Source organism: Talpa europaea, assembly GCF_964194135.1.
Source record: "Talpa europaea genome assembly, chromosome: 3".
Taxonomy (NCBI): Eukaryota; Metazoa; Chordata; class Mammalia; order Eulipotyphla; family Talpidae; genus Talpa; species Talpa europaea.
The window spans coordinates 126,531,640-126,559,369 of NC_140069.1; the positions used below are offsets into that span (position 1 = coordinate 126,531,640).

Consider the following 27,730-nt stretch of genomic DNA (forward strand, 5'->3'; position numbering starts at 1 on the left):
CCATATCAATTACCTTTCTTCTATGTATACTAATTATTTCATGTTTATGGTAAATGGTCTGTACCTATTCAGAAAATTTCCTTGTAAAGAGAGACCATGATTTACTTATGTCCTTTTCTGCTTAGAGAACCCTAGTTAGATCTATTCAATAAATATTGCTGAGGCTGACACTTGTGAAACTTGTAGAAATATAAATCAGTATCATGTAAGATTGAAAGTAAATTTTAATATTTCAATTGTTATTGCCATTTTCCATGAACCATTCACAGAAAAGTGCAAATTCAGTTCCCTCAGATTCTAGCATGTGTCTGATTCTTCAGGTTAATGCAAGAGCACAGGCTACAAAGGGATTATTTCTTCTTCTCAGATTCATTAAGATCCTCTTCAGCTGTGCTTCCTGAGATCATTTTATTCATTTTTAACTAACAGAAAGTCAACTCCAGTAATGTCAGATGCCTACAGAATTCCTTTATACACTTTCCCACCTTAACTGACCAGTTTTTGATAACTCTTGACTATTGTTCTAGATATCTGGAAATGAGTTACTAATGAAGGGAAAGTTCATGACCATGTTAGGAAATAAACAAAATATAAAAGAAAACCATGGTTTTCTGCTCAAGGTTTAGAATCAGAACTAATGGAATGAGTGTCAATCCAAACATACTTTGGTTGTCTCTCTCACAGTAATAGACATTCATTTAAATGATGACTTAAGTTGAAGTATTCATTGTAAGCCTCTTAATCTTTTAGGTGCCGGATGCTTAAATATATATATATTTTGTTAGAATTTTAATTTTCCATATGAGATGCTGAACTTTATACCCATGTACTCCCAAGGTTACAAGGTTCATTTAATTTACATAAATCACATGTGTTATGTTTTCATCTTACTAAACGGCCTTCTTTGTTCTTAACAGAACATCCAAATGCCAGAGATGCCATTTCTGTCCACATCTGTGTTTCTTAGGGACTACAGAAAATATAGTAGTTTTAAGACATGTAAAAAAAATTCAAAGAGTTTCATGATACATCATAAACACTACACATCTGCTATTTATCTGGCAAATTAATTTAATGGAAACTTCACAAGGTCGTACTAAGAATTTAATGTACTTATGATGAAATTAGTTTAAGTTACTATGCTTTTTTAAAAACTCCTTATTAATAATTCATTTATCACTAATTAGTGCTTTCACTTTCTTTTGAAAGACTTCAAAGCCTTCACACAGTATCTTCCATGTTTTCACTTACATTTATTTCCCCCCAGCAATCACTGGGACAATCACCACCTAATTTCTGACTCCATGTGGTTTCAAACAGGTCAGAATAAGTTTCAGTATGCAAAATGTTCACCATTTGGGAGTGATCAGTAGGTAATTTTGTGGGTACACTGTAAAACAGATGCTTCACTTTCAGAAGAAAACTGCTGACATTTCAAGTTATTTCAAACCCACAATTCTCCAGTTAAGAAATCACAAGCCTAACTGAAATGAAGAGATTATGAAAAGGGAATTAGCTTGTCCTGGTACTTTGTATAGAGAGCCTTTTATAACTTCAACTCCTTTGAATTTAGAGCACACCAGTGAAGTCAAAATGTGACGTTTTCTGGTAACATTTGTAAATATCCAAAATAATAGCTGTTGCAGGATCTAAGGCAGCAGGTCCAGATGAGTTTACATTATTGCACAAGGAATACCCACCCAATTCCTAAGCAGGGCCAGAACCAGAACCCTCTGGTGCTCATCTAGAAGACTTACTGGACCAATCTTTTCCAGAGAGACGCAGCGGCAGACGACCAGCCTTTCATTTAACTTACCCTGAGGGACTTTGGGGGCGTGGTGAAAGGGAGACTTTTTTTTTTTTTTTTAAATGGGACCCTCGCCGGTGGCCGGGGATCGAACCGGCGCTAGAGAGGCTGCGGGCAGCCTCGCAACCCACCGCTCAACGGCTGCGCCACCAGGGGAGGCCCAGGGAGGCTTTTTTCTACAGGAGGCTCACACACCTTTCCCAGTCTAGACTGTTTCTTCAAGAAGTAACAAAGTCTCCAAGGTGGCTCACTTTCAGGGGCAAATGCAGAACATGCAAACAAACTTTCTACTGCTGTGCCCTCCAGAAACGTTTATGCTAAGATTCCAACGTCAGTGCCTGTCTACTGCCATTCACCTGATCAGATTTCATTTTCGGCCCATGGGACCCAGTATTAGGGATTCCACTTTCCTGCACCAACACTTCACCAGAAAATTGTACTCATCTACTTCACCTGCGACGAGCACCTCTCATTCCGTTTTCTCCCGCCTCCCCCGTCTTCTCTCAACAGTTTCTGCCTAGTAACGCCCACATTTCCTTCCACTCCGCTAACAAACTCCCTTTCCCAAGCTCACCCGCTAACCCCACTTTAGGAAGTTTCTTCTTTTTTTTCCGCCTTCCGTTCGCTTTTGTCTCTCGCGGCGGCCGAGATCACCGACCGGAAGAGCGGCAGAGGCGTACTGCGCACGCGCACTACCGCGTCCCCGCTGCGTCTCTCGCATCTGGTTGGTCTGTCACTTTTAATCTGACGCGGGAGGCCGCCCGGCGGTAAGTCTCGCGATATTTGCCGCCACCCGTCGGCGGAAGTTGCCGCCGGTTCCTGGCGGGTTTTTCCAGCTTCTCTCGTCGTCGCGGGAGGTGTGCGGTCCGGAGCCGCCGGGCCGGGGATCATGACTTCCGCTCTGGAGAATTACATCAACCGTATCCTTGGGCCGAGCGCCGCGAGTGTTACCCGGAACCGCGACGAGGCTCGCGTTTGCACTGCGGAGGGAGGATGCTGGAGGGGTTCGGGGTCCGCGGTCCGGGGTCGGGATCGGCGGGCCTGGGAGTTAGGGGTCCGGGACTGGAGCCCCCCGAATTTGCGGGCCCAAAGCACCGTTCAGTTTCATCCTAAAAAAATGTAATGTGATTATGGAACTTCTCGCCTATTTTTTTAGAAATCAACTGTTGGCTGTTGGTTCGTGTTTGGGAATAACACGGACAGTTGTCCTGGCGGCGACTGGACTGTGGTCTTGTAAATCCATGTGCTTGTTTAATCACAGTCTTTGCACATGTTCAAGAGGAGCAGAATCAGATTGTTCACAAATTGAATTCCTGACCCTTTACCATTTGAAATCTAAACTTTTTTATTGGTAGAAGGAAAAGAATGCTGCTTGTTGTAATGGATCGTCGTGCTTGCGTGTGCAAAGTTGGAAAACAAAAGTGAAATACTAAAGGCACTGCAATGATGTAGACATGTTAGTACCTTGTAAGATTGACTATAGTATCTTTTCTGAATTTAAGAAGCCAAGTCCTGAAAGACAGTTGACTCGTGTAACGTCACTCAGCGTTGATGAAAATTCTCATTGTAGAGATGAAGAAACGTGCCTAAGAATGAGTGAAATGTTTGGTTAAAGTCATTGGCAGTACTCAGTGCCAAATAGCCCATACATTGATCAATACAAAAAGGTTTTTTTTCCCTTTAATTGGGTAATTACGAAGTATTAAAAAGTTAGAACTCAAAAGTTTTTTGTTGTGAATATAGTGGCTGTGTTGCAAGGTTCTATAACTTTTTTAAATTCAAACCATTTTATTACCAAATTATAAGTTTTCAGTTTACATTCCCTGAGGAATGATTTCCTTGACTAAGTTGTCAGGAACTGTTGCTGTTATTACTTCTGATGGGAGAATGATTGTGGTAAGTATTTAGCTTTTTCATTCTCTGTTTACTTGTACTGCTTCTCTGTGGTTCAGATACTAGCTCTGTTGCTTTCTATCCTTGAAACCTTCAGAGCTTACTTAACCTTTCTGTGCTTCAGTTTTTCTTTTATGATGTAGGTATCAATATAGTATCTACCTCAAAGGATCTATTGATAGATTAGTTGAAATATTGTGGTGAGGTATTTAGCACAGAGCCCAGTACTACTATGTAATAAAAAGTGGTAGTTACATTGCTATAGTAGGTATATCTGGCTTCTAGATATATATGTATCTTTTATTTAGTGTTAGTGTCAGGATTACATGAGCTTTTATGCTATTTCCTTTACACTGATTCATAGATTTCCTTTATGTCTCTCAGCAAGTCTACACTAGCCAGATATATGGTGCAATTTCTTTGCCCCCTCTAAACCAACAGGGTAAGTTTTGTACCCTTAGAATACTGGTGGTTTTATACAGTGAATTTATATTTAAAACAGGTACTTCTGTTGGGTACCTGGAAACTATAATTGTAATATTGCTGCACTTAACACACTGATGTAGACCAGAATATTTTTTTTTTCTCTGAATATTTTCTTTACAGGGAACACTGAAAGGTTTTGACCAGACCATTAATTTGATTTTGGATGAAAGCCATGAACGAGTATTCAGCTCTTCACAGGGAGTAGAACAAGTGGTTCTAGGGTTATACATTGTAAGAGGTGACAATGTGTAAGTACTACATCTTTTTAAAGCAGATTAAATATACAGCATATAAGGAGGAGAGGTTTTTTTTCTGAAAATGTACTGTGTAAGCCTTATGTAGTTAATAGAATGTGTTCTTTTTTTTTTTTTTTACAAATGTGGTTTCGCTTAATTTACTTAAATTGAGGCAACTCTATTCATTTTGTCTAACTTTCTTCAGGAGCTAACCAGAGCCTTCTTTTTAAAAATTATACTGTAAACTACTGAGATTTGTCCATATTCTAATAGCTAAGGCTTCTGCCTAATACTCAATATTTTGTTAAAGAGACTTCTTAAAATTTTTTTCCTAGTCTCAGGTGTCACTGGTGTCTTGATACCAAAGTGGGAGTATTTGCACAGATATCAGTAAACACTATAAATCAGCCTCCTTTTTCTCCAGAGAGCTGTTTTTCAAACTTTGTCTACCTTGAGGATTTTAAATGGTACTAACTTTTTTTTAAAGATTTGTTTATTTATGCATACAAGAGCTGGGGTATAGACCAGAGGTGTGAGTATGTGTGAGGCGGTGTGGGGAGGGGGTGGTGGTGAGAGGATTCACCAGAGACAGAGTGGGGAACAGAACAGGCAGATTGACTAAAGTACACTGCTGAGGGGAGCAGTGGGCAAGTCAGGAGAGGTCTGTGCCATGTGGGTTGCTCCCTGGCTAGGGATTGAACTCGTGCTGCAGTGGCTGCTGATAGCTTCATAGGTTGCATCTTAATCCCTTGTGCCACCACGGAGGCCCTAAATGGTACTAACTTTTAAGCATGGAATTGAGATCTTCGACTTGTTTTTTGTTGAGAGAACAATATAAGACTGCCAGAGTTTGGTACTTTCCATCTATTAGATAATTAAAGACCTCACATAGTTTAAAGCAAAATTGTTGCAGCTGTGTCAAATTCGGTGCCTGCCCTACATATGGCAGGCACCGGTCCAGAAGGCTGCCACAGTGACACTGTGACTCATGGGCCCTGATCCCCATTCCTGGGCCTCAGGGATAAGTTTGGTTACAGACAACCAAGCAAAATAAAGTGCTCAACTGGGCAAATTCTGTATTACAAGTATTTGACTGTAGAATTTACTCTTATTAAAACCAAATAAATTTAAGCCAAATAGCCAGTTTTTTATGGAATAATTTTTTATATGTATCCTAATCTCCGCATGTAACAATAACTGTATGTATTAGAGAGTCTTGGCTTGGTTACCTATATAGTATTAATGAAATTACTGTTATGGGTGCACGTTAGTATTGAATCAAAGAAAAATTAATGGTTTTAAGCCTATTAGTCATCAAAAATCATTTGGTAGATATCTAAATATTGTTGCTACTGCTGTCTTTTATATATAAAGAACTGTACTTTTTATCTTGAATTTAAATTGAGTAAACTGCAAAATCATGAAATGAAACTACTAGATACTATATACCATTGAGACATTTAGTTCATTGATGTTATTCAAATAATAGACACTTGTATTTGCTTATCGAGTAATGGATTTGATTTTTTTTTTTTTAAAGATTTATTTATTTATTCATGCAAGAGCTGGGGTATAGGCCAGAGGTGTGGCGGGGTGAGAGGACTCACCAGAGACAGAGAGGGTAACAGAACAGGCAGATTGACCAAAGTACACTGCTGAAGGGAGCAGTGAGCGAGTCAGGAGAGATCTGCTATGCCATGTGGGTTGCTCCCTGGCAGCCGGGGATTGAACTCATGCTGCAGAGACTGTGCATTGACTCACAATGTGGTGCTTAACTCCTTATGCCACCAGAGAGGCCCTGGTTTAGATTTTTTTACCCCCAATTTAGTCCCTATATTTAGAAAAAATCATAAGATTGGAAATTTTGAGTTTTTGAATCATCTGTTCCATATGTGTCTATATTTCTTTAAAGACTCATGATCCAATTACTATATTTGATCAGTCCTTTTTATTAGTTCCTGTAGTAATGTTGCCTTCAAATCTTTTTTTTTGAGTTTTGTCATTTAAATTGATACAATTCACTGCCTCATGATAATGTAACTTATTTTACTGTGTCCTCTCAGCTTTACTCAGAAATGAGATTATTTTAACTGATTTGTTTTTCCCTTGAATAATTACAGTGCAGTCATTGGAGAAATTGATGAAGAGACAGATTCTGCACTTGATTTGGGGAACATTCGTGCAGAACCTCTGAACTCTGTAGCACACTGAGGAAAGACTACACACATGGGAGAGCTGTAAATCTTTGTACAGAAACTTACTCTGAGGATGATGTGCAGAATTTTAATGAATGTGTAATTGTGGATTTTGACTATGTATTGATTCATTGTAATATGTAAATTAAAGTATTTCTACATTTTATTGAAAAAAATTTTTTTTGCTTAAATTATAGGCTTGGTAGCTTGGTTTTATTTTTCTATTAAATGGTGTAAATATCTAATGGGAATTTTTGGAAAAATATTTTAATTATGAAACCTAGTTAAAAAGAATTTTTTATGCGCTATAAATCAAGCATACAAAGAACTACCAGTAGAGCATACATAGTTTTCTTTTCCTGCTTATTAAGTCACAAGAAGGTAAGTCTTTTATAGTTATTTGAACCATCCATATTTATCACACTGCTTTGGTAGTTGTTCCCTAGCACATTTGAAGTGTGTCTAAAAATGTTTGGTTAAGAAAAAGAAAAATGCTAATAAAGTTATATACTATATGAAAAAAAAATATGTTTCCACATAGTCTTAGAAACAACCTTAGCTTTCAGTTTGAAAACCTGGGAAATTTCCAGAATTAAAGGAGTTTTTTGTTATTTATAAAAAGGAGGAGCTACACCTTAAGTTTCCATTGAGGCAGTGTTTGCTGTAATTGTCAACAACTTTCCATAACTTGGTTCCATAAAGCTGATGGGAAAATAAGTAATTGTGGTTTCTCAGAGCATGTCAGGTCTATTTTCTGCTTGATTATTTGAGTGTATCAAGTAGATAATATTCCTCATCTACAAGTGAGCTTTCTCAAACTGTACATTTGGTTTATTACACTTTAGAAGAACCCATAGAAACAATTTGCTAAAAGTAGTGCTTAGCTATCCAGTCTGGTCCACCAAAATTCTTTTCACCTCCTGTAGGCCAAAGTCTATGTGATGAGAAGAAAATAGAAAAATGTTTACATTCTTGTAATTTAAACAAAATTTAAGTAGTTTTCTCTTGAAAGTATTGCCTTGAGGACCATATGGTCTCTGTTATAGCAGATTAGCTCTGTTTTTGTACCATGAAACAGCCATAATACATAAATGACAGGTTGTGGCTGTGTTCCAATGAAAGTTACAGTAGGTGGCAGGCTGAATTTGGCCTGCTGACCGTTGTCTTAAGGAGATGATGGCTGATTTGTATAAATGTTGATAATGGCTTCTAAAATGGATCCTTTCAGACTAGAGGTAGATTTCACTCATTTTTTTAATATTGACTAGTTTTTTGGTTTACAGATAAAACAGGAAAATATCTACACTCACAGAAATAAGACTAGTAGAACTGTGGAAATAGTATTCTTCATTGGACATGAAACACCATCTACCGGATTAATTTGATGTTCAGGAAAATGGGAGGATTAAACAAAAGTTTTGCTAGTACTGGCTATAAATATTTGGCTTTTGTAATCTAAAGTTTTATAATCAATTTAGTAATATGAAAATGATGCAACATGGGGTAAAGAAAGTAAGGCAAGAGTAAGAATTATAATGTGGGTGTTCCATACAAGGCTTCTTTCAAGTTAGACAAGAGCAGGATGCTTGACCACCCTGGGGCGGGTGACTGATGTGCTTTGCGCCCAAAGACTAATCAGTGGAACACCTTGTTAATGTGGAACGCCTTGTTAAGATTGGAGCCATGGGTGGGAGTCGGGGTGTATATCATTGGACTCACCCTCCCAAAAGCCCAAAATCCAGTTTCACCCACCCTTTGTAAACAAAAAGACCAGGATCTTGCTCTTGAGGGGCATTCTGCATCCTATAGCCTGCTACATGACTCCTGTTTCTTTATCATTGTCGTGTAGCTGATGCAACATTGTAAGACAAATATTTTAATAAATATGGTACTGTGGAGTGGTAATTATAAATTTCAAGTGAGAGTTAGAAATTATTCAATTGTGAAGTGAAATGTATTCTCTGGAGGAAATCTAGAGTCAAGATGTTTTCCCATATTGACAACGCTAATGACATAAGCCAATACACAAGCCATACTCCCTCAACAATAATCAGTTTCTAATATGTGTCTTCTGAAGTCTTTTAAAATGCCTAGTAAAATATTGTTCTAGTTGATGGCAGGAAAATAATTACCAAAATAGGAATTAAGTAACGTTATGAATAAGGGAAATAAATGAAAATATACCACATTGGTATGCAATATTCCTTGGTGCAGGTTGGTAACTTTTTATGTTCATATTTCATAACCAGTTCAAATTTGATTTCTTTTTACATGAGTATTGTAAGGAAATCAACATGATTAATATGCAAGTGTTAACATTTTAATGTTCTTTAATGAGATTTATTCTGTAAAGAATTTTGTATTTTAAAAGGCTCAGATCAATTTTAATCTGTTTTATTACCTACGCTTTGTGATGCTAGCTAGCATTATCTGTGCAGTTTAATGAAAGATGTTTCTTGGTGAAATGTTTTTACTGAAGTTTTTTGTAAAGGGCAATTAACTGCAAAAGGGACTTCATAAAACATAAGTCTTTGCCGTCAAGGAGCTTAAATACAGGGTAAGGCCATTTTCCTATAAAGTAAACATAGACATGGGGAAGGCATGTATTGCATGCTATGAGAGTCCATAGGAGAGAGAAAGGTTTAAGATCAGTGCTAGGATAGACTAAATTGATTAATAGAATCATACAGCAACTTTTATGATAATAAATCCTATTGTTTGTAGGAATTTTGCCTGTGGCTTGGGCATAAGTGGGGGATAAGAGCTTAAGAAAGACTGGACATTTTAGGTTGACAGCAGGAAACTATCAATAATTACAGACCATCTACATATACTTGACCAATTACAGACCATATACTTGAACATGGACTGTGTTGTGGCTTTGCTTATATAAAAATCATAAAAATGGAGAGAATTTTAAATAATTACAGACCAAGACAATTACCTGGAAATGCTTTCCCTTACTGCAAAAAGATAAGTAATGAAAATCTAATCAATAAATTTAAGTGAATGCAAGCATCTTAATGCCTGTCAAGTAATATGTCTTTCTGTCTGCCAAAATAAACAGTTTAAACATCACCTTGGATCATGGTGTCATTGGGGAGTCATCTAAGAACTTACTACATTTGCTTCCTATTGTCACTAGAGGTAGAAATTTAGAGCCCTGAAGAGTCCTAAATGACTTCAGTGGAAATGTCTACAGGCAGAACTAATTGAACCCAAAGACTAATAGTGCAACTATAACATCCTGCAAATGAAAACCCTTTCAACCCTATGTAGCATCTTTGAGGAAGCTTTAATTTTAGTTTTCCAGAGCAACCGTCACATGACTCTACTGTCTGCAATACCACTAGATTGGAGTCTCACCAGTGGTCCTTATGAAGTCAGAATAATATTTTGAAATTATTTTTACATTAAGTGAAGAGAACAACTAATATCAATCAGTACAACTTAATTATCAAATCATTATGAAAGTCTAAGTAAAGATAAATTGCTAAATGGTTTTACCATTTTGTCATTTCTGAGAATTGGTAATTAATTGGTAAATCACAATGTACTTTCTACTTTTCAGTCATAACAGAATCTATCCCCAAGACAACAGTTTAAGTGAACTAAGTTCTGCAATCACTAATGCACACTTCTATTTTTCTTAAAATAAGGAAGTTCCCTATCATTAACTTTTGATTGGCAACTAATGGATAAAGTCTCCCTGTGTTATGTGTGTACTACTATATATGTTACATTAAAGTTTCAGTGATTTGGAATTTGTGATACTTGAACATGGGCTGTGCTGTGGCTTTGCTTATATAACAAGCAAACAATTTAATTATAAGAACAAACCTTTAGTGAACTGAAAATGCACTACTCATTTGTACATAAACATTTCTATCAAACCAGGAGAAAGTGGCTTATAAACTTAGCTATTTTAAGTAAACTGTACATCATGGAATTTCGAGCTGAAAATAGTACAGGCCCTCTAGTTAAATTTCCCTTTTATTAAACAAGAGAAAGTTTAAAACTAGGCGTGGGTGATGGAGCAATCACACCTATTGTTCAAGAGGGGCTGTATTATGTGAACCTTGGTGAAATAATGCAGGCAGACTGGAAGGCACTATCGCTGGAGGAGATTCATCCTCACCACGAGGAAGGTAATTCTGAGTCTGTAAGAGTTCAAGCCATTATATTAGGTCTATCCTTGAAGGACAAGGGTTTTCTTTTTGTTCGTTTGTTTGCTTGTTTTGTAAGAAACTGGGTAGACTTCTGCCCAAAGGCTGTTTGTTAGATCTAAAAAGAAGTCTGAGTGTGGCAGTCCAACATCTGAATTGAAATTGCCCTGGGCGCCACTGAGACTAGCCCCCAACCTACGCTGCAGACACTGAGTGTTGCCAGGCAACCGAGAACTCGAATGGCCCCACGCAAGCTGCACCGTCCTTTTCCTGTCTTTGTCCCACTTGCGGTAGAGGGTCAAGGGACTGGCGCCCAGAGGCATGTGGAACTGTAGGAGGAGACATGCTGGTCTGACTGAGTGATTGGCACCTGCACTGCCATGCAGAAGCTTTTCACCTGGAGTCGGAAGGGTGGATCCCAGGGCCCCTCGGCACACCTAGGACAGGCTAGTGTCAGTGCCGCCCAATGGGGCTACCGCCTTCGAAATAGAGATTTAAAGAAACTTCACAAAGCTGCCTCGGTCGGGGATTTGGAGAAGGTGAACTACTATCTGCAGGTCAAGAAACATGATGTGAACCTGCGGGACAGGCAGTACAGGTGAGCAGAGCTGCCCTGAGTGACAAGGGCACAGTGGAGGGGAAACAAGACTCCAGGGCCTCCAATCATAAACAGGACTTGTCGGGGCTGCCATTGTTGTCACTCTAGAGTTCACAGACCAAAGAGGTCTGGTAACCTTCCACAGAGGGTGACCCTCCTTTTTTCAGCTTCTTAATCTTTAAAAATGCTTATCCCAGTATGAGGAAATTTCGGCTTCCCTGATTCCTTCTCCTTCACCACCACCTAGTCAGCCCTGGGTTTTTCTCCCTTTCTTCATCTGCTTTGGATTAGTTTTATTTATTTGTTTGTTTGTTTGTTTGTTTGTTTGTTTGTTTTTTGGTGTATATTGCCCCCAGCCATCTAAGAATTACCACTTGTAGGAAAAGGGAAAAGAGTCAAGATGACCATCTCTACTCAAGGATGGTATTTACATCTACAAGATTTTAAGACCTGGAAACAGTTAACAATATTAATGCAGGTTACCTGTGAAAATTTTCTTCAATTGCAGAGTAGCTTCAAACAGCTCATTAATAACCACTTACTGCAAAACAAAATTAATTTTATATAGTAAGAAACAGGTTTTGTGTTTGACTTTAATAAAAAAAAATGTACTATATGTTTTAAAATCTTTTGGGAAGTTTTTAAATTATAGGGTCTGGAAAATATCCTCTTTGATCATAGTTGGGTAACTGGTTAGAAAGAGGTTATGTGTCAGCTGTTAGTAATTTAACTCTCCCTTTTAATAAAACCAGAGTTGGCTGATTTTTTATCCAACTATCCTACACCACTCCACTGACTTACTTGACAAGATAAGGTTAACCTCAGCATAACTTCATTCAGTGGTCAATTCTCAGTTTTACCTGGCTGGCATCTCTGCCAGGTATCTTACTTGCTCTCAGCAGTAGTAATTGAAATATTATGTTATCTTTCAAGGTTTGGGATTTACTTGACATTTTTCCTACTTTTATGGACTCTTCGGACTCCTTTGCTGGTTTCTCCTCATCTTCCTCACTGGTGAATATTTAGGACTCAGACCTTGAAATGATGTTCTTTTTCTTTTAAAATCTTCACTCAGTGAAAATAACAGGTTGTTTTTAAAAATATCTATATTCCAATGCTTTCCAACATTTTATATCCAGTGTAGCCTACTCCAAATTCTAGAACAAAAATGCCTGCACTTCCATTTGGCTATGTAATAGGCTGTGATGTGCTGATAAATGTTTAACAATAGGCTCTTGGCTAGAAGTGGAGTGGAGAGAGGCCTGATTTCAAGTTACCAATGTGATGTCAACTGGCTCCATCACCGTTTAGGCATTTCAAACTGAGATAGGAAACATTGCTAAACTGTGCTTTTGTTATTCCTCTTTGAATCTGCTCTTCTCTTTCTATAGTTGCCATCCTTTTTCCCAGTTGTTTAGACCTAAATTCATTCTTGATTTCTCTCATTCTTTCACATTCTGTATCTAATTCAAAGCAAATCCAATGGCTCCCCCTCCAAAATATATATAAAATCCAACCATTTCTTGTCACCTTCATTGTTAGAATTCTAGTCAAAGCCACCATCATGCTTTAACCACAATGACTATAGTAACCTCCTGGCTAGTGTTCTGTTTTAAACTTTTTAGTTTATTCTTAACACAGTAGCCAGAATGATCCTGTAAAATGGACACCAAATGAAGTCATTTCTTGCCTTAGTACCCATGTGCTTTCCATCTCACTAGGGGTAAAAGGCAATGTCCCTTCAATGGCCCATGTAGCCCCACATGACATCCCCCCACTCTGTTACCTCTCATCTCATATGACTCTTATTTCGTTAACCTATAGCTGTTGAGGTCTCCTTAGTGTTCCACTGGAATGCACTAAGTGCATTGAGTGTCTTTGAACTTACTGATTCCTTTGTGTAAAGTGTCTTTCCCTCTGATAGCCTCAGGGCTTGCTCTCTCACTTCCTTTAGGGATTTGTCACATTATCAATGTATTGTTCCCTGATTACTCTGCTTTATGAGACAGTAAAAGATTGGGGGAAAACAGAACTTGAATGACATCAGCTAACCTGAGGCCCTAGACTAGCACTAGGCACTAGCACTCATGGGATTTAGATTTTCTATAAATTCTATGAATTAAAAAGTAACAATATAAACTAAAGTCTTAGACTGGGAATATAATACATTGGTAAAATAAATGTTAAGACTTTTTAATAAGAATACTTTTAATTTTAAAGTGTTTCTCTAAGATACTTGTAATTATATGCCTAATTTTATTCTTTCCAAAACTCAAACACCATTTTATTTTCTAAAAGAAACCTATTTTTTAAAACTCATTATAGTTAAATTTTCTTTAAAGTGAAACTAAATAAGTGTTGATATTCAAATCATTTGCATAGCCTTTTAAATTCAGGTAAAATCAATTAAAATTAATGTAAGTTTTATGTAAATATAAATAAGTACACATAGAAAATGCCTATATATATATAATAAATGATCTGGCATGATATTGGTTATAATATATAACTTCTCCACTTAAGACTTTCCACTAGTGGGGCCATGGCGCAGGTGGTTGAGCGCAGCGCTGTGAAGCTGTCCACAGCCTCTGCAGCGTGGGTTTGATCCCTGCCAGCCAGCGAGGGTCCCACATGGCGCGGCAGACCTCTCCTTTTGTGCCTGCTTCTCCCCTCAGCAGTGTATTTCGTCAGTCTGCCTGTTCTGTTGCCCACTCTGTCTCTGGTGAATCCTCTCACCCTTCTGTGCATCTGGCCTGTACCCCGTTCTTGTATAAATAAATAAATAAATCTTTAAAAAAAAAAAAACAGACTTTCCTCTAGGGCCTCCCTGGTGGCACAGGCGGTTAAGCACCGTGCTGTGAAGCTGTTTGCAGCCTCTGCAGTGTGGGTTTGACCCTGGCTGGCCAGGGAGAATCCCACATGGTGCGGCAGACCTCTCCTGTCTCACCCGCTGCTCCCCTCAGCAGTGTATTTCGTCAGTCTGCCTGTTCTGTTCCACGCTCAGTCTCTGGTGAATTCTCTCGCCCTCCTGCACATCTGGCCTGTACCCCAGCACTTGTAAAAATAAAATAAAAAATCTTAAAAAAAAAAAAAAAGACTTTCCTCTAACTTTGTTTTTTTGTTATATTGATACAGGACACCTTTGCACCTGGCCTGTGCTAATGGATATTCAAATATTGTATCCCTCTTAATTGAGAAGCAGTGTAAAATAAATGTCTGGGACAGTGACAATAGATCCCCATTGATTAAGGTGTGTTAATTTTTCCTCTTCAGTTAGGATGTATTTGAGTTCTTTTAATTAACTTTTGTTGGCATTTATATTTTAGGACATAGTATTAAACACCAATTTAATATATTATATTGTAAGTAGTAAAATGCTCATCTAGTCTTGTTGTATTGACAGGCAGTACAGTGTGAAAAGGAACTTTGTGCTACTATTCTTTTACACCATGGTGCAGACCCAAACCTGGCAGATAAAGATGGCAATACTGCTCTTCATTATGCTGTCTGTGGTCACAGCATCTCACTAGTCAAAAAACTGCTTAAACACAAAGCCGATATTGAAGTTCACAATAAGGTTGTATATTTGAACACCTATTTAGAGTTAATATTTTAGAAAATAATGAAAGCTATTCATTTGAAATAATTGATGTCCGTTGAAACCTATGCTATATAAAAAGTGAATTTTCCAAACTGAAAGTGGGGAGGAGGGAAGGAGAATGAGATTATCAAATACTGATAATATTTTTCTTTTCAAAATGTCTTTATCCATTTTACTTGACTTTGATCTTGACCTCCAAAGCAGCACCATATGTTAACAGTCATAACTGTTTAAATGTCTGTATCAAATGAAAAAGATGTGATTTTCTCCTAAGTGGATATTGATTAAAAATCATAAAGCCTACTTTTTCTATGCTGATATACTCATGAATAATGATGAGAATAGGACTGAATTAGAAAATCACTTATGCTAAAAATAATCCAACTTTCTTATTAAGATTATGGATAACTGAGAAATGTATATTTTTAAGGCATCTTAACACTTTAATTCACTGATACTTTGTCTATATGACAGCTCAAAATAAGTGCCAGCATTTGAAATTTCATTAAATGAAACCCTATAGAAGCCCAATTGTAACAATATTATGAAAAAGTGAATTGATGTTTTGCAATACTTACTTTAAAATTAGGTATTCATCACTTAAATATTCCAGGATGCTTTTGTCCACAATTTGAATTAAGGCTAACTTAGAAACCTTAATTTTATTTTTTGGCTGGCTTAGCTCCAATTTATTTCTTTGACCTTTGAATCGTATTGTGCTATGTCTCAAAATCTTTTAAAAATTAAAGTCCATATTGAGAGGTATCTTATAACCACATGTATTTTTCAAATTGAACTTAAATCTAAAAGGTGTGCAATATTGATACAATATTTTAAATAACCATTTTGAAATTTTTTTTCAGGATGGGTATACTCCACTTTTACTTGCCATTACTAAAAATAATACAGAAATGGTAGAATTTCTTCTGAAGAGAGGGGCAGATGTGAATGCTTCAGATAAGGATCAAAGGTATAATTAATGCTAAGTAAGAGCTTATAAATACAGCCACCTAGTCAGATGATATATGACATTGAGAAATGATCTGGCCACATGATTTGGGACAAATTATCTAGATTTCTGGATCTGTTTTTCAACCTATGAAATCAAACTGTTGGGCTATATTAATTGGTGGATTATTATAACATTAGAATCTTAAAATAGGAACTCAATCTCTAAATCCAAGATGCTTTAGTTAAATGGAAGTAAGGGACCCAGAACCCCTTAGGTTGTTTCCATGTCCTAGCCATTGTAAATAATGTTGTAGTAAACCTTGCAAAACACACAATTTTTTGAGTTGATGGTATATTTTCTTTAGCTAGATGCCCAAGGTGGGATTGCTGGATCACATGTATTTCCATAGTCTTTCAAGATAAATCCAGAACACTTTTTAGAATGTCTGTACCAGTTAACATTTCCACTAGTAGTGTAACAGGGATCTTCTTTCTCTGTATTCTCTCCAGCATTTGTTACTGGGAGTCCTTTTAAAATATAATTTTCTCATGGATATGAGATTATAGCTCCTTATGATTTTGACCTGCACCTCCCTTGTTAAAAATAATGTTGAATATTTACCCTTGTATCCATTTAGCTATCTGGATATCTGCTTTGGTGGATTGTCTATTCATATCTACTATCCATATTTTAATTGGGTTTTTTTTTTTGAGTGTGTGTTTAAGTTGGATGAGTGCTTTTTGTACTCTGGATATTAACTTCTAAGATGGTTTTAAAAGTAGAATGCATGTTTAAAATTCATAGATATTTTTTCCCTCTTGCTCCAGAACAGCCCTTATGATTGCTGTCAGTAATGAACCAACAAATATAGTTAGTATTCTTCTTCAGCAAGAAGTGGACCTATCTTGCCAAGATATTCATGGATTCACGGCTGAGGAATATGCTTCTTTCAATGGTTTATCTATGTAAGTAATACTGCAGCCTTTTAACAGTTATGTGGGATTTGACCAGACAGAAAAAACCATGGACTCCAAAGCACAAAGCTAGAATAGGTTCTGTAATAGGGGTAATCATGTTATGAACACTGGACCCAGGGATCCTTGATTTCCCCTGTTTGTGGGGATCAATCAATATAAGAAATACAGGTAGGCACAGTCTATAGATTAATTTGTATGTAATAGAATATACTGTGGAATGGGAATTTGTGCATGAAGGGACAATTTATGTGAAGAAGTGGCAAGCTCTATAGCTAAGGAGAGTTCTGGAATAGATTTATCCCTTATGGCTCCCAGAGGAAAACTACCATGATGGCACCTTGGTCATAGACATCTGGCTCCCAGAATTCTGAGAAAATAAATCTCTGTTGATTTAACCAACTAATCTGTGATATGCTGTCATGGAAGCCCTAGCAAATCAATACCCCAAATATAACCTAAAGTTACTTTTTCTTTGTTGCTCTAGTTGCTCATTTGTGATAGCAGGAAGAAAAGAAATGCTGGAAAATGGAAAGGATGTAAATAAAAATGGTATTTATTTGGGCCTCCCCTGGTGGCTCAGCGGTTGAGTGCAGGGCTGCAGCGCTGGTTCCTTCTCTGGCCGCCAGCAAGTGTCCCCCCCCCAAAAAAAAAAGGTATTTATTGATGAAGTTAGCTTGAAAGGACACTTGAGGACAGTAGCAAGTGTGCGACATACTTGAGGAGGCATTAATGTCTAAAGTTTTGATTTGATGATTATGTTTTATGAACTGAATTGACCATAGGTGCTGGAATTCAAACATATTTTCTCTTTATGGATAGATTTCACCAATTAATTGCTAATTATGGAAAGGACAAGAAAGTTAAAAAGATACACAAATCCGCAAAGACAACTATGGTCACTACATTTGATAGAGAAAATCAGAAGGAAGGTAAGAAAATACAAACTGAGCAAATAATTTTGCTTGTTAGTTTTTGTCTGATTCTTCAGAAGTGTGTGGCTTTCTTAAATTATATTTAGGATTTTAGTGGAAATGCTTTCAGTTTATCACCATTGAGAATGATGTTAGCAACAGGTTTGCCATATATGGCCTTTATTATGTTGCCATATATGGCCTTTATTATGTTAAATGTAAGTTGAATATTATCAAATGTGTTTTTCAGCATCTATTGATATGATCATATGATTTTTATTTTTCCTGTTGCTGAATGTTGAGTTACATTGATTAATTTTTAAATTTTGAGTCACCCTTTCATCTCTGGAATAAATCCCACTTAGTTATGATGTATGGTCCTTTAAATGCATTGTTAAATTCAGTTTGCTAAGATTATGCTGAAGATTTTTTCGTCTATGTTCATCAGGAAAAATGATCTGTAGTTTGTGTGTGTGTGTGTGTGTGTGTGTGTGTGAGAGAGAGAGAGAGAGAGAGAGAGAGAGAGAGATTTTGTTGGTTTTGGTATCGTGGTAAAGATTGTCTGGTTTTGGTATCGTGGTAAAGTTGTTTGGAAGTATTCCCTATCTCTTATTTGTTTTTGGAAGAGTTTAGGAAAGTTAGGTATTAGTTGATCTTTGAAGATTTCATAGAGCTGGTAAAACCATGTAGTCCTGGGCATTTGTTTTGTGGAGGACTTGATTATCTTTTCAGTTTCCTTGCTTGCAATAGGTCTGTTCAGGTTTTTTATTTCTACCTGATACAGAATCAGATGGTTGTATATTTCTAAGAATTTGTCCATCTATTCTAGGTTATTCAACTTACTGGCATGCATATGTTCATAGTAATCTCATATGATTTGATTTTCCATTTGATCTATTCTAATTTCTTAGCTTTCTCCAGAATTTTTTAATCTCCTCTATTGATTCTATATCCTGCATCTCGATTATTTCCTTATTTACGACTTTTATTTCTAGCATCTGTTCATTAATTTTATTTTCAGGACTTCATTTGTTTTTCTGAAGGTTTCTTTTTGGTGGTATAAGCTTTTCTGTGTTTTCTGGCATTTCTTTGAATTTCTTTATCATGGGAGTTTTGGATTCTGTATGTAATATGAAAAGCTTCCATATTTTTGTAGTTGGTCTAGAAATTTGTTCTCTCTGTGTGGTGAAATATTCCTATGGGGATTCATAGTGTCATGTGTTGTATCTTTCTATCTTCCTATTTTGAGTTTTCTAGGTTACTGTTCTTTCAAGTGTCCTAAGATTGCAGATTTTCCACTTTTCTAGTCGATGACTAGAAGTGATCTGCAGCTGGTTGGTCAGGCAGTGGAGAAGGAATTTGGAGGAGTCTACTCTCTGTTCAAAGAGGCCTGCAGGAGTGACTCATGCAGGAGTGGTGTGTGGGAGGAGTACTGCTGAAAGCCCTCCTCTCTGGGTTTCTAGACTTGTGCCTCAGTTGCCTATAGGGTCTCACTGTTGTGCTTCATGGGATCAACTTGAGTCCTGATGGGTGGGTAGGGGGGTGCCATCCTGTACCATCTTCTCCACTGGGGACCTGGCTGGCCTGAGACAACCTAACTTCCTCTGCACATTTCTACCCTTAGATAAGGATCCCCCTCCACACTAATCAGCTCTCCCCTTCCTAAGGCCACCGACCAAATACAGGAGCACATCTCTGAAATTTGCACAGCAGGCTCCTACCTCAACTGAAGTCTCTAGATGCCTCTCTCCACCCACCTTTTGTTCTATGAAGTTGAATTTCTTCAGTGTGCATTCGTCAGTGTCCACGAAGTAATTCTGGTGTTTTGAACTCTTGATCTACATTCTGCAGCCTCCTTGCCAAATACATGTTTCTCTCTCTTTTTCTCTCTTTTTTTAAGATCCACATAGCTATAAGAAGTAAAGAATTTCTGTGATTTATACTTCATTTCTTTAGGGAAAGAAAGCAGCAGAAAGTACAGAAGTACAATTTCTACTTTTGAGTATGTCCTGAGGGTAAACATTTTAACCAACCCCATTTTTTATCCTGGTAATCCACATCTCCAGTTTCTAGTGAAATGTTAATATTTTTATTTTTAAAGCATAACCTAATATTTATTAGGTAAAAAGAACTAGGCAAAAATATTGCAAAAGATGGCAAACTTTGGAAGTTGTATTTGTGTCAGATTAAAAGGGAATAACTTAGTTATGTTTTTAAAAAAATGATTATAAAATGCATAAGTATTTGTGCTAAAATTATGATTGCATTGATGCTGAGAATAGGACATAAGAAAAATGCTTAGGAGTGAAAATATTTGAAGGTAAATGAAGAAATTACAAATATCACTTGTTTTCTAGATGTGTAACCTCATTTCTACAAATCCTTTACTGCTGCCTTGAATTAGAAAAGTCTGTTTTGAAAGAGCAGTTAAACGAAATTTTACACCATTTTTGCTGACTACGTATTGAAGAAAAGTTTGTTAATGGAGAACAGCTTTTCACCTTAGAAGAAATTTCAAAAGGAAAACATCTATTTCTTGAGCCATCAGTTGAAACAATACAATTTATGTTTGGTATGTAGACAAAGAAAAACTTTTCAGTCAAACACCGAATGGGATGCTAGTGTGAAAACCCTTTGCAACATACTGTAAGCATGTATTAAAACATCTAAATAATGTAAAAGTAGTAACATTTCAACTAAAAAATAGAGGAAAAATTATCAATAACTTTGTGTAAATGGGAATTGTCTTTTGTTTATAAGTATATTTGTTGGTGATGCCTTTTTGAGTTTTTAGAAATACTACAGTAATACATATTCAGAAAATTTGGGTATTATGGAAAAGAGAAAAGACAATGCATTACCCATAGTCTCATCACCCAAACAGACCATTTGTTAAATATTTGTCATGTTTCTTTCTATAGTCCTTTAAAGTGTACTTAGGTTTTTTGTTTTTTTTTTCCCTCAAGGGAGTTTATGATTTTGTCTTTTCTTTTCTAAAACACAGTAGATAGTATGCAGTTTTCGCTGTGCTCTTTGCTGCTCCTAAAACACATCCAGGGCCTCTCTGGTGGTACAAGGGGTTAAATCTCAGCACTATGACGCTATTTGCAGCCACTGCAGCATGAGTTGGATTCCAGGCCAGGGAGCTACCCACATGGTGCAGCAGACCTCGCCTGTCTTGCCCGCTGCTCCCCTCAGCAGTGTATTTCAGCCAATCCACCTGTTCTGCTCCCCACTCTGTCTCTGGTGAATCCTCTCACCTCCCCCCACCCCGCACCTTTGGCCTACACCCCAGCTCTTTATGCATAAATACATAAAATAAATCTTTCAATAAATAAATAAAACACATCCAGCATGATCTGGCTTCAGAACTATTCCTGAGAGGATTCTCCTTTAAGCTGTGCCTTCTCCAGCTCCTCCACCGTTCTCATCACTTAGCGTGCTCTATTATCTATCCCTTTGCTCCTTGCATTTGGAATGCAAGCTCCATGAGAGCTTGAACATTTTCTTCATAGCTAAATGCTACCTCTTGTAAAATGTCTAGTGTATCCTAAGTATTCATTTTGCTGAACATGCAATGATAAACTACACTGGACAGGTACTGTTTAAGCACTTTACATATATTAATTTATGTAATATTTATATAGTCTCACTGAAATAAGTGTTATTCATATCCCCATTTTATGATGAGGATATTGAAGAACAACATGGTTTGATGACTAATTTGAGGTTACTGAGCTAGAAAACTAAGAGCAGCCAGAATAAACCCATGTACTCTGGATTTGAACTTACCCAGTCTGACTCCAGCATTTGTCTCATTAACCAATATACTACACCATCTTTCCTATGAACAGATGAATTAAATATTATACACACATAAGTGCCTTATGTGTGTGTGTATACACATCTTTCTAATTTTCAAAGGCACTTCTATGGGACAGTGGTGGCCCTATCTGAGAACCATCATAGACTGCTCAATGTGGTTGGTCCTCTGGTTTAAAACCACAGGCTCTGCCAGCACCAGTCATTCCCCGGGGGGCTGGTGCTGCAGTGCTGTTTTCCAGCAAACTGGGGACCATGCCTTTGCTTGGATTACTGAACCAACTTATTTTAACTCATTTCCATGTGAACAAATCCTTCCCACACTTGATGGGGTTGCCATCTTTTTGTGTTTTTCTAGCTTTCTCTTGTTCAAGAGTCACTTTTTATACTCACTAATTTCACTAATCCCCTCTGCTCTTTAGTTAGTCAACTTTCCTTAATGTTACTTTCCTGAATTACCTTCAGGGGCACAAACTATAGGGCCTTGGGTGAGAATCATCATCTTAACCATTCTGTCCTTGTTTCTGCATCTGGCAATCATGTGAGAGTAACTGAGAATGAAATTATTTAGCACAGTACCTGATAAAGACATGTTGTTTATCAAAATGTTAGTTTACTTTCTTTTTCCTTGGGTTGAAGAAACAAAGCTGTAACCCAGTTTTTCTTTTGTTTCTTTCCTTATTCTCTTTGGCTTACTATTTCATTTCTATGCAGACCTTAATGCAAAACTCACCATACACGCTAGCTCTTATGAAATTTCACATGCTATCAGGCATATCATTGTTTCCTAGTTTGACTGGAGTGTTACTGGGATTGACTGGGATTAAAGAAGATTGGGATATTATTCAGCAAATATCCACTCTTCTTTCCCTGACACTTTTCCCTTCCCTGCTTACTTGGCTTATGCATGTGACTTGTATGGGTAGAAGTGACAGATGGCCTTTTTCTAGAAGCCCATCATCCTCTTGCACTCTCACCATCCTCTAGGAGAACAGCATGTTCAGCTAGCTGCTACTTCTTCAATTTGGGTTCTAGCATGAGATACACAGTGCAGATCTGAATTCAAGTCTAGCTGATACCAGGAACCCAGGTAGGCTTAGCGAGGCCATAGTCTAATACTCATGAGTGAGAAATAATTGCTTATTATTTTAAGCCATTTTGGGATCTTTTACTGTCTCAGCAAAAAGCTGACTAATAAATAAATATGGGGAAAGAACCATAGCGTGTAGCTCCTGACATGTCATTCACACAATTCACAAGACATGCATTCTGGGTCCCATTCCTGAATTCCAAATACCTCCCCCCTCCCTAATTGTCCTTTAGCCCCTCAGTCCTACTCCTGCTCATAGGTCTTTCTTATTCAGAATTGATTTCCTCTTGCCAGTGAAACTTGTGAAAGCTGTACCTCACTTGCAAAATGTGTACTCAGGTGCATTCTCCAAAATTCAGGTTTTTCTTCACAATCATTTCACCAACTTCAAGGATAAAAATTTTCCATCCATCATAACATGGATGCTTCTATTCTTTGATCTATCTGGGGTATAAATGAATCTGACTCAGGTTTAGGTTATCACATTCTTCCTTTAAAAGAAGCACCTGATATTTATTTCCCAAGGAGTTGTATTAGTTTTCTATTGATGATATAACAAATAATCACAAATCATGGTTTAAAGGAACATAAATTTATTATCTCACAGTCTGGAGGTCAGATGGTACAAATGGGTGTTACTGGCAGGGGTGGGGCTAAATTCAAGATAAACTCAAATGCACAATGCATTTCTTTCCTTTTTTTTTTTTTAAGATTTATTTATTTATTTATATAAGCACTGGGTACACTGCTGAGGGGAGCAGTGGGCTCGGCAGGAGAGGTCTGTATGCCATGTGGGACCCTTGCTGGTGGCCAGGGATCAAACTGGTGCTGCAGAGGCTGTGGGCAGCTTCTCAGCCCAGTGCTCAACTGCTGCACCACCAGGGGAGGCCCCACAAAGTATTTCCTTTTTTAAAGATTTATTTATTTATTTATACAAGCACTGGGTACAGTCAGAAGCACGGGAGGGTCAGAGAATTCACCAGAGCCAGAGCAGGGAGCAGAGCAGGCAGAAGGACCGGAGTACACTGCTGAGGGGAGCAGCGGGCGGCAGGAGAGGTCTGCACACCATGTGGGACCCTCCTCCAGTGGCTGGGGAGCAGCCAGGGATCGAACCAGCGCTGCAGAGGCTGCGGGCAGCTTCGCAACCCAGCGCTCAACTGCTGCGCCACCGGGGAGGCCCAATTTCTTTATGGAGGCTCCAGGGGAGAATCTGTCTCCTTACTTTTTCTAGGTTCTATGTTACCCATATTCCTTGACTCTTGACTCCCAGAAATTTAATTACTCTGACCTCTGCTTTTATCCTCATGTATCTTTCTCTGACTCTTCTGCCTCCCTTTTTCACTTATAAAGACCCTTGTTCATGGGCCTCCCTGGTGGCACAAGGGGTTAAGACACAAGCTATGAAGCAATTTGCAGCCTCTGCAGCAAGAGTTTGATCCCCAGTCGGCCAGGGAGCAACCCACATGGTGCAGCAGACCTTTCCTGTGTCACCCACTGCTCCCCTCAGCAGCGTATTTCAGTCAGTCTGTCTGTTCTGTTCCCCACTCTGTCTCTGGTGAATCCTCTCACCGCTCATCTCTCTGGCCTGTTCCCCAGCTCTTGTATGCATAAATAAATAAATCTTTAAAAAAAAAAGACCCTTGTTCACTCAAAAATCCAAGATCCTTAGCCTAATCAAGTCATTTATCCCTTTTATAACAGTACTTCTCTTGCAGAGAGGTGCTTTTTGATGATGTCATTTTAATAGGTGTGAAGATACCTCATTGTGGTTTTGATTTGCCTTCCCCTGATATGTTTAGTGATATGAAGTATCTTTTCATATCTTATTGGCCACTTGAGTTTTCCTTGGACAACTATCTTCACTGTTTCTGTGCATTATTTGCCTAGGTTATTAGATTTTACATTATTGAGTTGTATGTCTTCTTCATATATTGTGGATATCAACTACTTCTCTATATATGATTTACAACTGCAGTGTACCAATCGTCAAATTGGTTTTTCATTTTGTTGATTGTTTCTTTTGCTGTTCAAAATCTTTTTAGTTTGATGTACTCAAATTTATTGATTGGCATGAATACCTGAAATATCAAGGCTACTAACTTGTCATTTTATTGCATATGATTGAGTATATAGAAATGATTTTAATTTGATAATTCCTTATATTAATTAATTCCACCCCCAACAGTATCTTAAGCCTTTGCTTAACTATTTTGTATATGTTCTATTTTAATATGTTCTATTCATGGGATTATTAATATTTCCCCTCTAGACATAGTTATTACTTATAAGTGATTACAATATAATCACTTATAAATCTAGAGCATTTTACACAGAGGTCTGCTTATGATACATTTTCATTTTATTTCAACTTCAGTGATGAATAATTGTGACTGTTTAGTCCCCATAGGTGAGAAAATTTTTGTTCATATAATCTTTTATTTTTTTGCTTTATTTCTGATTCATAAATGATTATTACGTAATAGAACTTTGGAAGGATTTTGTACTGGGGTATAAATATTTAAGGTGCTGTTAGGGATATTTTACTTGGCACTTGCTTCATTTATTAAAAAAAAACTGTCTTTTTTATAACAAAATCTATATTTCTATATCATCTTTTTATTTGATTCTCCTCATGTAAATGGTTGCCATCTAGTGGACAATCTACGTACAAGCTCAGCTTTGTAAAATAGGGTTATGCTGGACATATACATGATGTTACTCCAGAAAAGGAAGATGCCAAATGTACCTTCCTTTTGACTTCTATCTACACATTAAAGCGCATGCATGCTCTAGAGATAGGAGAGGCTGAACTGGAAGGAAACTGGAGCTGATGTTATCATAGAAATACATCATTATCCTTCAAAGTCAAAGTTTCCTCTTGAGAGTCAGGCATAAATGTTTCCTAAGAGGTGCTATCAAGAAAACATGTTATGGGGCATCCCCGGTGGCCCAGTGGTTGAGCGCTGGGTTGAGAGCCGCCCGCAGTCTCTGCAGCGCCGGTTCGATCCCCGGCCGCTGGGCGAGGGTCCCACATGACGCGCAGACCTCTCCTGCCTCCCGCTGCTCCCCTCTGCAGTGTATTTCGTCAGTCTGCCTGTTCTGCTCTCTGCTCTGGCTCTGGTGAATTCTCTCACCCTCCTGTGCTTCTGACTGTACCCAGTGCTTGTATAAATAAATAAATAAATCTTAAAAAAAAAAAAAAGAAAACATGTTATGATTCTATCAGCCAAATCGGTCTCAGTCTTTTGGTTGTTGCAGTATCTCAAAGTTACAACTTAGAAGAGCCTGCTACCAGTAATGATTACACATCTAAATACACATTTAAAATATATATAAGTATATATGTATCTCTCTCTCTATATATATATGTATGTAACAGAAAAGCAAATTAAATCTCACAAGCCTGCAGTCTATGTTAATTGTATAACAAGATAAAAAGACTGACTGTCACACTGAATTCTACAGTGAACAGTCTTTCAAAAAGCATGGAAGCCACAACGAATTATCTAGCACTTTACCGAGACCTTAAATTAAAATTTGCCGCAAGTAATTATTTTACAAATATATAATTCTATAATAATCTTCAGTCAGTTGTGTCAGTGTCAAACTGTTATGGGGCAACCCTGATATAAAAACGGGTTGCCTGGCTATGGGTCCTCACCCGCGCTTAAAAAGGGACTTATTAATACTCCACTACAGGCACACAAAAAGGTTAATAAAAGGCTTATTTACAAGGGAAAGGAAATTAAGGAAATATACAACTCAGGGAGAAAATAGGGAAATAAAGTCTTTAATGCATCCTACCCGATCCGCCAACCTGGAAACCCAAAGGCACTCTCCGAGCTGGCTGAATGCTGCGAGCTGGCCGAGAGCCAAAATGGGGGATCCCCTCCAAAGCCCATGTGTCTGGCTTTTATACCAACCTGGCTGCTTAACCCCACCCTCAGGTCCCAGCCACCTTCCCTTTGGTGGTGATGGGATTTGGAGTTCCCAGTGTCTTTGGCTTTGGTCTGGAGTGGGGGTGGAGTCCACAAAGCCTGTATGGAATTAGCTTTAGGACATCCTTTTCCCCCTAATAAGAACAGTGCACAGACTCAGATTACATTTACTTTATACTAATAGTTTTTTTCAGTTCTATAATTTGTATGAGTGACTTCAAACTCCACCAAATTATTCCCTCTTCTAGGCAGGATGAAAGTAAAGACTTCCTGTTGTGTAATAGAATGTGTGCTTGCCTAAAATGCCAGGAAACATTATCAATTCAGCTCTGTCACAGAGAAGTTTATAAATTTGACTGTATCTCCTAATCTTTCAAAACTCAGCTTATTCATGTGAAAATTGTTCTATGAATTAAGATCTTTAATGTATCATCTTTAAAAAATTTTTGATTAAGTATATGGAAAGGCCAAGATATTAGAACAACGAAAACATTTTGGAGAAAAAAACAAAGTGGGAAAAATCATTATACTTGTAGACTTGTTATACCCTGCAGTAATGACTATCAAAGTGGTATTGGTGGAGAAATAGCCATGAAAATTAGTGGAATAGAAGAGAGAACACAAAAATAAACCCATGGAAAAAAGCTTGACTTGTGACAAAGGTGTAATAGCAATTCAATAGAGGAAAGTATTTCAAAAAATGGTGTTGAAACAATTGGCTATTCATAGGCGAAACAAAAACCAAATAAACAAAAACAATAAAACCCTGACTTGTGTCACACCTTATATAAAAATAAACTCAAAGTGGATCTTGGATTTAAAAGAAAGATGTAAAAGTGTAAGATTCAGGGCAAAAAAACCCAGGAGAATATCTTTGGGATATATAATTGGCCAAAGAGTTCTTAGATCTGACACTAAAAGCATAATAGAAAGAATTGATAACTTGGACTTCATAAAAATTGAAAACTTATTCTCTATGAAAAATCCTGTTAAGGACCTCCCCAGTGCCGCAGTGGTTGAGCGCTGGGTTGTCAAGCTGCCCAGAGCCTCTGCAGCGC

The 27,730-nt window shown here is 37.6% G+C and overlaps 2 protein-coding genes across 2 annotated transcripts in view; both read left to right on the forward strand.

Moving 5' to 3' along the window:
* Nucleotides 1–2,696: 2,696 nt before the first annotated feature.
* On the forward strand, nucleotides 2,697–6,677 carry LSM8 (LSM8 homolog, U6 small nuclear RNA associated; the record flags this gene model as incomplete). The annotated part of the gene is made up of 4 exons (XM_084229191.1): nucleotides 2,697–2,727; nucleotides 3,663–3,703; nucleotides 4,307–4,434; nucleotides 6,543–6,677. The coding sequence occupies 4 exons, from the start codon at nucleotides 2,697–2,699 to the stop codon at nucleotides 6,631–6,633; spliced, it is 291 nt and encodes a 96-aa protein (XP_084085317.1). The 3' UTR covers nucleotides 6,634–6,677.
* Nucleotides 6,678–11,093: 4,416 nt separating this feature from the next.
* Nucleotides 11,094–27,730, forward strand: part of ANKRD7 (ankyrin repeat domain 7) — a gene marked incomplete at its 3' end in the record, with an annotated part of 173,096 nt that continues 156,459 nt past the window's right edge. The window contains exons 1-5 of the mRNA XM_084230618.1: nucleotides 11,094–11,381; nucleotides 14,517–14,631; nucleotides 14,785–14,958; nucleotides 15,846–15,952; nucleotides 16,762–16,899. Of these exons, the coding sequence (XP_084086744.1) occupies nucleotides 11,164–11,381; nucleotides 14,517–14,631; nucleotides 14,785–14,958; nucleotides 15,846–15,952; nucleotides 16,762–16,899 (752 nt within the window). The 5' untranslated portion in view covers nucleotides 11,094–11,163. The remainder of the gene's footprint in view (nucleotides 11,382–14,516; nucleotides 14,632–14,784; nucleotides 14,959–15,845; nucleotides 15,953–16,761; nucleotides 16,900–27,730) is intronic.